The sequence below is a fragment of the Xenia sp. Carnegie-2017 genome, unplaced genomic scaffold (assembly GCF_021976095.1).
Source record: "Xenia sp. Carnegie-2017 unplaced genomic scaffold, XeniaSp_v1 HiC_scaffold_2, whole genome shotgun sequence".
Taxonomy (NCBI): Eukaryota; Metazoa; Cnidaria; class Anthozoa; order Malacalcyonacea; family Xeniidae; genus Xenia; species Xenia sp. Carnegie-2017.
In genome coordinates, this window is record NW_025813482.1 from 1,962,281 (window position 1) to 1,974,623 (window position 12,343).

General features: G+C 35.2%; 2 protein-coding genes across 2 annotated transcripts; one reads left to right on the forward strand and one right to left on the reverse strand.

The window, feature by feature from the left end:
* Window positions 1-276: 276 nt before the first annotated feature.
* LOC124440829 lies at window positions 277-4,545 on the forward strand. Its single transcript, XM_046991273.1, has 2 exons — window positions 277-751; window positions 2,296-4,545. Exons 1-2 carry the CDS (start codon window positions 484-486, stop codon window positions 4,086-4,088), a joined length of 2,061 nt encoding a protein of 686 aa, XP_046847229.1. The 5' UTR covers window positions 277-483; the 3' UTR covers window positions 4,089-4,545.
* Window positions 4,546-6,520: 1,975 nt separating this feature from the next.
* Window positions 6,521-9,535, reverse strand: LOC124440833 (ankyrin repeat domain-containing protein 54-like). Its single transcript, XM_046991276.1, has 5 exons — window positions 9,394-9,535; window positions 8,649-8,844; window positions 8,276-8,576; window positions 7,600-7,841; window positions 6,521-6,777 (listed from the first exon to the last, which is right to left on the reverse strand). Exons 2-5 carry the CDS (start codon window positions 8,838-8,840, stop codon window positions 6,691-6,693), a joined length of 822 nt encoding a protein of 273 aa, XP_046847232.1. The 5' UTR covers window positions 8,841-8,844; window positions 9,394-9,535; the 3' UTR covers window positions 6,521-6,690.
* Between the last annotated feature and the right edge of the window lie 2,808 nt (window positions 9,536-12,343).

A 12,343-nucleotide genomic window follows, 5' to 3' on the forward strand; every position in this document is an offset into this window, starting at 1 on the left:
TGAACAAACAAATAAGAAATTTGTTTCGAAAGAAGAATTCTTAAAAGAGAATGCTGATTAAGATCAAAATTTTAACGATGAAAAGCTGTGATACTGAGTCATTATGGTAATTTATTTTAAACAGTAAAAAAAATACGCGTTAACGTTAAATAGCTTTTTACCAGGAAGTGCCCTCGAAGTTTAAGGCCCTTCAAACTTAAACGTGCTCCTATGCCCCTGCAAATTTTAGAGCTACTTGAGATTGAATTGTTGGCTTCATATTTTATGCGGGGAAAAGACGGAAGCCATTGGAGGTAGAGTTCCAATTCTATTCATGTAGCGTAAACGACGTTTAGCCAAGCCTAAGAAGTGTAACCAAGTAAAGCAGGCTCGTATTCAATCAAGAGTGACATTTGTGTCAAGGAGACAATTGAATTGACAAATATTGTTCGTACAAGTTCTCTCCACTTTACTTTAATACATCAAGTCCTTGCTCGAAATCTTATGGAGGATGATGAAACTGCTGATGAAACACTTCCATGCGCCGAAGATCAGTGTGGGAGTGTCGATGTACTTGAAAAAATCGAAAATAGTTGCGAAGCAGTTCCTACTAATAAAGATAAGGAAAGACGGGATGCTCAGGTTTCCACTATAGAGGAGTCCGAGCGAATTTCATTTAGAGGAATAGATATGCTAAGACTGAAAGTGAATGGAATGCCCATGTTTACGTTTCACGAAATTATGCAGAAAATATCTCCCAATTCAAAGCGAGGTATTTACAATTTATCATAATTACGTACATCGAAATTTAATTACTACATTGATTGAGGTGGAGAAATTAAACTTAATGTTTGATTTCTCCCAACTTTAATTATTAATTAGTTTTAATTATAATATTGTGTCATTGTTCGGTATTGAAATAGACTGAAATGACACAATAAAACAACATTGGATAAACTACCATTTTAAATATAAAATTGTTGGTTAACTTCTAATGAAAACTGTTGTCTTAAAATTATTGGTTTTAAAGCTGCAATATTCTAACAATGCAAAGAAGGGATGACATATATGTGAATTGACAAAAGAATGCTTGTATTTTGTGGCAAATAATAATCTGTTGGAAAATTCATGTCTTTGTCTCTCAGATATATGATCAAAATTGTCATTTTATGACCATTGAATAGCATTTTTCCAACTTGTTGAAAAATTGTTATATATAGATGCTTATTATATATAGATGCTTATTATTTATTACTGTCCTCCCAGTCTATAGTTGTTAAACAAAACTTGGCTGTGATCAGAGAGATACGTATGTGCTTTGAATATTTTCCATGTTAAATGACAACATGGTAATATTGAAAAACAGACTGTTGAAAATCAAAAATTAAGATCAAAACAAATGACTTCATCAAAAGGAATGTGCCAGATGATATACTGGATTCTTGTCTCTGATAAAATTCCAATATCCAATAGTATTGGGAGTCAATTTTCCCAGGTATATATTATATAACCAGATATTAGACTTTGTGTTTACTTTCACTAAGCTATAATGTGTTTGCTAGTGACATCACAGCTTGAACAACTGCCATTGTGGCAGGGGGGAAGGGGTAAAACCAACATGGCATTGAGTAATGCAATAATGCAGAACAGCCAGCTTAAAACTCCTCAGAAAAGGAGCTGTTCATGAGAAAAAATTCACAATCTTCCACCCAATCACCTGATGTTAAACTTTACTAATTACTTATAATTGTATTTATTATCTCTACCCAGTAACAATTTGGTGTCTGATATTATCTGTTTGGTAACTGTACAATTATATTTGGTATCCGGTAAGGTAGTATTCAGTACATTCTTAAAAAATGTTTTAGTTGTTCCATATCATGTTATATTATGATTTTATTATGTGTAATTGAACATTGACTTATGTGTTTTATTGGCTTTATATCTTATGCAAAAAGTTGATCCTACAAATGCATTTAATCCTTCATGTTATAAATATGAAATAGACTTGAAGGGAATGGATGTTGCACTTGACTTAAGTATAATATTTTACTGATTGTATAATACATAACATTTCTTTCCGTTTGCTGAGTTATTAAATGTTTCGAGTTGAATAGCTGACTGAATTATCAGTTGAAATTATGGGGGGTCACTGGTCCCCTCATCGTACAAGAAAAAAAAGTTTGAATGGTCATTAAGAATTTTTTTATGAATGCAAAATAGTTTTTATGTGGATAAGGCATTTTTAATGACAAATATTTTGCAAATCTATAAAAATTTTGCAGTCTTCATATTTACTTAAGATTGCTCCTTTAGGTACCATTAACAGCAGATTTGCAAGACTTCAAGCTGTCAAGTACGCCTGCAACAAAGCCGATTTAAAGATAATTAAAGAATATGGAGGAATAGAACCGCAAAAGTACAACTGCACACTTGTAGCGCAAAGTGATGTTGAGAGATACTTTGACAGATACAATAATGGCGTTAAAACTAACCGTTATAGTTCAGAATTAAATGATCGAGTGTTAGGTGAAAAAAAACAACGGAAACGCTGGACACAAAAACCGTCAATTGATAATGATTTCCACGCAAGTCCAAGTAAAAGCAAGGAAAATCAACATGATTTTTCTCAAGACTTTGTAACTTTGAGTTTAGACAAAGCTCCTTTAGATAAAGCAGCCATGTCAATGATTCAAACGACTTCTATGACTGACGACGAAGAAGTATTATGTAAAAAACTTTTGCGTGAAGATGATGTGGAACAGAGGAGTGTGCTCAGTATTGGCCATAAACGCCAGCATCCCACGGAATACGACCTGCTTCATACACAGGAACAAAAAGACGACAATTTTTCATCTGATAATTATATTCTAGATGTTAATTCAAACATCGTTGAGAATGACAACTCTCAGAAGATTGTGACACAGCTGAATATTGATAAGGTGCACACGTTTTCTAACGACAATGAAGAAATAAGCCCTCACAAGTCACCTGGTTTGTTATTAAAACGTGTTGATGATAATCAATGGCATGTGGCTAACGAAGCTTCTATTCATGATGTATTTATGACGGAAGAAGACTCTGTGAACATTTCAACTGCTAAAGTTGTAAGACACGAGCCGAAGTTGATATTGAAAAGGCCAAAGAAGCGAAAGATATCGAAAAGAAAATCGTCTCCGAGGATGAAGACGGTGGATACCCTAAATGAACGTTTAGGTGAAAAGAATGTTGGTAATAAGGATGGAAGGAAAATGCAAACATCAAAACAATCCACAATACCTTTGCAAACTTTAGAGAAAGACGACAACATAGTTGAAGATTACTGTTTTGACAAAGATTTGCGAGAAAACAGAAATGGAGAGGATATATCTTTTGAGTTTCAAACTGAACACTGTGAAACTAAAGACTTGAACAGTGAAACCACCACTAAAAACCCGACTAAATTGGCCCGAAAAAAAAGGCAAAGATGTATCGAAGAGAATAGTTTTTGTTTAATTGATACAATTCCTTATCCTCCTTCATTATTTGTCAAAAATGGTGAACTGTGCCCAACATATACCATGGTTTACAATCAAAAGAATCGTATTCCCGGAAGCTGTCATGCCTTATGGAGATGGCGCCTGGGGAAACCGGTTAAAAACCAGATATTAGCCAGAGTGCAAGATGAAAGGGTGAAAGAAAGAACTCGAGACATCGATGAACTTAATGTTGACGGTGAATTGTCTTCTGATATTGATTGTTCACGTAATGTTGACAAATTTTCCACTAATTGGATTACTGAAAAAGAAAGCGGGAATTCGAAAACACGTTACACAACATTGATTAAATCACCTGAAGAAAAAGTAGATTTTATTTTAAATGTTCAGTCGACGTCGGATAATGCGAAGTTCATAGAGACGGTCTCTAGTGATGTATTGGCATCGAAAAATGACCTCAACCTTTGTGGAAAAAATACCTTATTTGAAAAAATAGCGGATTATCCGTCATCATCGACAAAACAGGAAGATATTTTAAGTTCGAACAATACACGATCAGGCTCAACTGACACAAACTTTAAAAACCTGAAAGAAGAAGTAAAAGAAATAAATAAAATATTGCCTGTGGTGTGAAAAGACAACTTTATCACGGAAGTCTTCTGTTGTGAACATCAGTCGCTTCTATAAAGATATAAGTCCGAGATAAAAATAATAACTGTATAATTTTACTTTTTATGATGACAAAAACTTGAAGGGGAGAGCAGGCTTTTCTTCCCAAGACTGTTTAATAATATTTGTAGTAGCGGCAGTTGATTGTGCATGGGAGACGTACGTAATGGTGTCATCAAAACACCTAAACTCAAAATGAGATGATCCAGTATTACTTTAGTCACGGTTATAAGACAAGCTTCATCGTATCTAGAAATTATCATATATAAATGAAATCATCATTATTTTTATTCTGGGTGCTATGGGCATAGAGTAAATATTTTAAATTTTTAACACATCGCTCGATTGAATTCAACCAACCATTTTTAGGCCAACATCGACATTTTATTGAACAATAAAAATAAAAATATACACACCTGTATGAATTCTTTTTTGCTTCATTGCAATCGAAATTTATTTGTGAAACATCTGAAAGTTTTGTATGGATTGGTCAAATCACTTTTCTGAAATTGCGAAGCATAAATTTTTTTCACTACTATATCCTTCTACACTAGGTGCACAACGCGTCGAATTTCTGTCGGAAACTTTCATTCAAGAAAACTTTTCAGTCATTTATTTAGGCTTGTAACACCAGAATTCAATCCGATATCACTAGAAGAATCATGTAAAAACGAACAATTCGTCACCCATCAATTTGCTAAGTACATCATGCCTTTTTGCTATCCGTTCAATATATGTCCACAAACCGTTAAATGGTATTTTATTACGAGAAAAAATCAGCGTTAAATTGGTATACACTGGCGGTCAAAAAGAACTAGTCACGTCGATGGTAATTGGTGATTTTATTCTCTGCTTGTATTTGACGATGAGTAGTTACCAGGGCTTTTCTCTAAAGTCCAATTCGAGAGTGTTGACTATAATGATTTTGATTAACGTCTTGGGACTAAAGTTCGAAGTCTTGGGCTTAAAGTTGAAGTAACGAAGTAAATTTACTTCGTAGCTTTACTTCAGTGAGAAAAAATTGTATTTACTTGTAACAAAGTCATTTTTTCTAGAGGTACTTTTTATATGAAAATGTTGTCATAAATAAACCACAAATGGTATTAACATCTCCACTTTTCACTAGTATTGATAACGGGTATTTTTCGAATTTCGAAGATGAAAAACTGGGTTTTTTTAACTTCTTGTGTTACGAGATTGTATGTCATATTTTGTTTTGGCAGTACATTTGCAGTGCAAATTTAGAGATCGTGATTTTACTTTTTCTTATGTAATAGTTTTCTTATGTAATAGCAATAGTTCGAGTAAGGTTTTCAGGCAATATTTTTACCTCTGCTTAAGTATAAATTGAAGAGTTACTTTTTATTTTTACTCATTAATTTGTGGAAATGTTTTGACATTATCTGAAGAAAGCTACAGGCAACGGAACATTTGCGCTGAGTGTTTCATAGATACGGCAGCGTGAATGCTGCGAAGATGATTGGAGAGTCATGAGACTGGTGAGGATTGTAAAAATGCCATGATCCATGGATGGCATGCATCTAAGAGCTAAGACGACATTATTGTAAGATTAGGTGTTGTCAAAGCTCTTCAAGATGAGTCAACAGGAAACAGCCAAGATAAATCTGAGAGAGACAGGTTTTGAAGGGTGCAATCTGGGAAGAAATCACGCCTTACTACTACACGTCAAAATATCAGCTCACAAATTGCACAAACACACAGACTGGACAGCTGACTGGTGTTCCAGGGCTATTTCAGTGAAAAAATTCTAGTTTCTTTATTAAACAAGTGAAAATGTCAGAAGGACGACTCTAAAGTTCAAGGGTTTCTTTCTAGCCCGTGGACCATTGTGCTCAAAAATACAACTTTCGCTACACACATCTCACGACTAATAATTCCTTTCATAATATTGTGCGGAATAATGCAAAAGCAAGTAATCAATGTGGCCCCAAGTGATAAGTGTGCATAATAAGCAGAAATTTAAGTTTTATTCACGATGACGTCATCAATACTTATCAAAACCAAAAAAGTTGCAAATTCCAAAAATTCTAAGTACCATTCGATAGACTACTATAAATTAAGAAAAAAGTTTATAACACCGCTTACTTTCAGCCAATCGTTTATAAAGCAGCAACATTTTTACTGTCTGGTCTACGGTCTATTCCACCATGTTAACGAACTGTGTGCCGTATTAAATGCTGCTTAGCAAAGCTTTCAGACGAAAATAATTCGATAACAGCATGTGCCGAAAATGTAACGCTGTGATTGAAGCAACTGGGGAGCCACTAATTTTTTGCGTTTTAGCTGGTGCGCCTAGTTGAGGTGAATTTTTTGCGTGATCAGTTCTTTTTACCAGGCTGTGTACTTTGAGTTATTAAAAAAAATGAATGCCCAAACAGCGTAACAACGCAAATTAAACTACTTTTGTATTTTTAACCTAGTCCCTATTTGTATTATGAACAGATGTACGTAGCTACGTATATTTTATAAGCATGCTCTTCTACGTATATTCATTTGCCCATATGTTGCAAAACAAGCATATTGCGATACAGATTTCTGGTCAAGATCAGGTTTTTGGCAGTTTTGTATTGATACCACGTCTATTTAAACTGAGTGAAGTGAAACTAGATAGAAGCTCGTGAATTTCATCAACCTAAAAAAAAGCAATAGTAACACAACTTTATATGTGAACAATATAACATAACCATACTATAGCGTTCAGTGGCGGATAACTCAGTAGGCTAAATAGGCTAAAGCCTTAAGGCTCGCCTTTTTAAGAAGCCCCCTTTGTTGTATTTAGACATAGTTTTTACTTTGCGCCTTTTCGGACTAGCTAAATGTTCTAAAGTTCGACTATATATGCTGTTGGCAACTGTAAGATCTACGGTTTTAAGTGCACGACAAACAAAACACGTAAAGTAGTGAGTTTACCTCGTTCAAACTTTAAATTTTTTCCTTATTGTTTACATTATAAATCACAAACAGAAGCAGGAAAGGCAAAAGTAAAGGAGCACGAGAAACGGAAATATCCTCAAGAAACTGAACTTATCGGGAGTAGCTATCACCTAAAGGCCCACAACTTTGCCCTAGGCAACAGGCCCTGTGGTTAGTAATCCGCCAATGCCAGGGTTGCCAACTTCGGGATTTTATCCCGCAATCTCGGTATTTATTAAAACAATTAAGATCTTTTGTTTCAAAAAGTGATTCTTGGGATTTTTTGTTACTTTTGAGTTGCTAGATTGAAGAATTAAAGTTAAAAAGTTAAGACTCGTAGAGAGTGATGGCGGAAAATGGCTGCATGAAAATGTTATAAATATTAACGTGGAAAAGGAGTCACTTTCCACAGCATGTAATCCTCTCTTTCGCTAAAGGGCCTGGAAGCTCTTAAGTTTAAGTTCACTAGACATACCTCTAGCAGCTTATGCTTCAAAAAAAGTCTATTGGTTATCACTTATACATAAGAGAGCTTACGTACTTGTTCAAGTGAAGTTGTATTTTCCAGTCTGTCGCATAGATCTTTTAGATTTTCCTCTTCATCCATCACATGACCTACTTTGGAAAGATAGACCTGTAGTAGTTTGACCACCTCCATAATGACAGTTTTAAAAGATCTTGTTGTAGAATGCGCAGCTTCATCTTTCTCAATTATACGCAGTCTTGAAAGTGCAAGTTGGAGTGGAGAGCGTTTGCATTCATCAAGAGCATTCACATTTGCACCTAAAATACAAGATGTTCAAGGGCTAAATTGAGTGTGCAAAGTACACATTGAGTGTAAAAAGTGCTCATCTACTGCAGGAAGTGCACATCTAGCGCACAAAGTGCTCACCTTGTGTACTAAGAGCACATCTACTGTACCAAGTGCACAATCCAGCATTAAATTGTATGTCATTGAATCATTCAAAACAGTCAATTATTTATATGTTTTAATCCCACTGAAATTCACACTTAAAAATCCTCAGACTTTATCAACAATAAATACAGTAAATATAGAATATACATGATCACATACCAGAAACCTAATTAGCTTAGAGGTTAGAATTACAGAGCTTCTACGCTCAAACACTTCCATTGCAATAAATTATAAGACATTGCTCTCATGAAAAATTCATATAGTGTTGATATGAGTTCATTGAATATTTCATACTACCTACCATGTTCAGCAAGAATAGTCACAATGTTAACATGACTTGCACATGCTGCAAGATGCAATGGGGTGTTACCATTGATATCACGAGCATTTGGATCGGCACCATGATTTAGAAGAAGTCGAACTATCTCAATTTCTCCCTTGGAAGATGCAAAATGAAGGGCAGTTCGTTTTTTGGAGTCTGCAGAAGAAATAGTCACTCCTTCATTGATTAGTCGTTCTACCATTTCGATATCTCTATTGTTGGCTGCTTCACGAAATCTTCTTTCTGCAAGGTACTTAAGTCCAAGGCATGAGCATAGCACCTGAAAAAAATAGTTAAACCTTGAATCATATTTTATTCCAAAAGATTAGGAAAATATAATTGCTTCAAAAACCTTTGAGTGCCTTCTTGATTTCAAACGTGTTGATCTCATTTTTGTTCTAAGTTCACTTTTTTCACTTTCAGCTGGAGGGTAAGCTTCATATCCTGCCACAAAGTCAACAGGAATAACATTTGCAAAGTGCAAGCCAGCAGGAGCTTCAGGAGGCGATGGCAAGCCTTGTGATTTACCATCAGTTTCCATCATGGGACTAGTAAACAGAGCAAAAATTTCAAAACTGAACTGCAAAATTGCTATCTCGAAATTTGCAACATGTGCAAAACTTACGACATTTGAGATGTGAATTACAGAAAATTTGCTCTTGTGAAGACTGACACTTTGTGTAAGAACTACTACTCTCAGATGTACTGAAACAGTTAGACCTGTGTTTTTCAATAGAGTCTCGTTAGGGGCACAGTTATAGATTACTTTCCCATAAAAACTGCAAACGACAATCAAGGATGCGGATTAGGTTTATTGTAAGGTACTAAAGTTTGTAAGTAGTACAAGTACCGAAGTACGCATATGGCATGACTGAGCCTCACTCAGACTACGTAGTTCTTCAGACAAAATCTTAAATCAGTCATGAAGTACCATGATAGCTTTTGTTGAAGATAAGGAGAATTTACACAGGAACATTATTGTGTCACTGGATACTGGATTGAATTTGAATAAAATGTATGATTTTTTCATAATCTTTTGCAGTCATACGTGAAGCGACAATGTACGTACGTAGAAAAATTTGTGAGGCTGGATCTACCTTTAAAGATACTAGCAATGATCTCTTTACGACAAATCCATAAAAAATACGTTTTCACTCAAAACTTGTTGCTGGTCATTCAAATCCTCAAAATTGTCACTAAACAACATTATTATGTTGTAACTTGTAGACTTGTTATTAAGAATTTTGTTGTAACAATGATCCACATTTCCATCGTCCAAATTGATGTTTGAACTTTGAACGACAGAAAAAGGAATGGTTAACTTATTATTCTAAGATAGTAATTTTTTCGTCTATTTTACTGTCAGAGAAACCATTCGAAGTAGAACTACCTAATTCCGCCGAATTTTTTTGCTGATCTTTCGTAGTGGGGGGGGGGGAGGGGGAGGAGGGCTTGAGCCCTTCATTTTTTCCCCAAGATAAAGTTTTTGCTAACATTTGTATATCGTAACCAAACTTGAGAAAAAGTAAGTAAATTTAGTAAATATAAGTCGCTGCCCCCCCCCAAGTTCGATTTCGTGGTTTGGCAAGAAAGTAGACTTCAATTATTTCAAACCCCCCACGTGCTTTAGGTAAGTTCCTTCCCATTATACCTGAAGTCTTTTTTCTTAAGCTTTCGTTGATGGTTTTGCTTCATGCAGTTGTTATTACTGGTTGTTCTCCATTCTTAACTGTTGAAAAAACTGACCGTTTGTTTTTGGCATTGGTATCTACTATGAACAGCAATTCAAATTATAGATCAGCTAAAATGCTAATTTGCTAATCATGGCGATTTGGTAAGATGATTTTGAAGAAAACTGCACAGTGCAGTAACATCAACGTAAAATCGATGCTCCAAATCATGCAGCAAAAAGCAAGTGCATGTGAAACAAAGTGTCTGTGTCTACAGTAAGTAAAAGCAGTCGTCGTGTAATGTGTATAGCCTGTCTACAACGCAGCACAGACAACAAAATGAACAAGAATGTGCAAACCTATAGCTAGGCGAACTTAAAATGTAATAAATTTTCCTTTAGCTTCGATCTTTCATCCAATGCAACCAAGAATGAAACAATGAAAAATGTTTGAATCATCCTCAGGGAAAGAATTTGCATCATTATTTATATCACTTTTTGCATCATTATTTACATCATTATTTATATCACTAATTTGCATCCCTTTTTGACTCTGAAGATGACTACCGCTAAGGTTGTCGAAACGTCAGTCAACAACAACAAAAACAGTCCTTCTCAGGACTATACCAACCTGGACGATCTACATTTACAAACATGTAATCATTATTTATATCATAATCACAAGAACCCGTGCATTCTACTCCTTGCAGACCTTGCCGTCGAAGAAATCTTCAAAGTAGCTTTAATGCTGTGGGGAAAATAAAATAGGAAACGGAAAACTTAGAGAAAAAAGCAACAAATTGAGTTTTTGTTTTACGTACCCTCGTTGTGAGATCTCTTTGGTCAAACTGACTCCACAAACATTGACTAAGTTTCCCATGTCGTTGTGTAAAATATGTTCTTGTACTAGGAAACACAGTGAAAATTATAATGCCCACTCTGTTTCGAAAAATAAATATGGTGAACTTGAATCATTAAAAAATGAACACAATGCCAATGTACCAATAGTCATGAATACGCTCCGAAATATTTCTGCAATAAGTGTGATAATGTGGTTTGTTTGGAATGTGAAAAAACGAATACAAGACACACAGTTGTCATTACCCTACAGATACTCACAATGCTGTCAACTATTGAAACAAATTGAGCAAGTTAGACATGCAATTCTGTCTTAGGGGAGAAAAAATTTTATGTTGAACATCCGGAAAAATAACAAAATATTTCTTAAACGAATTTTGCTTAGTTGTATAAAAAGCAACGGGTTTGTGATCATCAATTACTGATGTTGCAACGCAGAATAATTATCGAGTCTGTGGTGTGTTTTAACAAATGACTTGTAAGGTACACGTATGACGTGATGATAAAATAAAATCTCCCGTTGTGATGCAGGCTCAAAGTCGTGACCGCCTTGTTTTCCCAAGCAAGTATTATAAAAAACTCTTCAGTATTTGTAAAAAAGTTTGAAGTGCCTTTTTAGGGGCCAGGGTTTTTTCCTTCAGTATCTTGAAAAAGATTCTAAATCTTTATCCATAAATCACGTGCCATTTACGTGTATATTTTCCGTCTCAATAGAAGTAGCGTTTTACGATTGTACTAGCGTACCTCTTTGCATATTATTTACCTTTAAAGTTGACTTCTTTTGTTTCAATTTGAAATCGCTGTTTTTAAGAGACAAGAGACTAGAATCATTGAATAGTGAGAGAGCAGAAATTGCTGACAGGATTACGTCTCAAACCTCGTCAAACCTAGCCTCGATTATTGGGATAATCAAAAAACGTGAAAAAGAATTGAAAAACAATTTCGAAGAGTTATACTTAGAGAAAGAAGTATGGTGTCTTGAGAAGACGAGAACGATTTCAGATTCGACACGAGGTTGCTTTGTAAGCTGGAGATGAAAATAGGTTCTGGTTATTAGAGAAGCATGCTGTGAAAAAACTTCAACTTTAGTCTAGGCCAAAACATCCTCCTTCATTTATCGATTCCCGACTTTACTATATTCCTAGAAATAGTACCCAAGATTTTGCAAAAACGGTACTGGGTGAGGTAAAATGCTCTGAAATTGAACAAAGTCAATATTTGGCACACGGGAAAGGAATCAAAACGGCTGTAATTGGATAAGAGAAAACATTTCTAGTGCAAAACAAACGAAGGGATGGAGCAAACTTAAATAGTGGTGGCGACAACAACTTCATGCGTGTGTTACTGATAATTGTAATGGTACACACATACTGTCGCCTATACTCCAAAAGCCCTTGATGTGTTGAGTATATTAGTACGTGCATATGGTCAGCTCATAAGAGGTCTACAATGGGAAGTGCAGCCTGTCTTCAAACGCAATTACGAAGTCATAAGTCATGTGGTCTTTCTGGCAAAGAGAT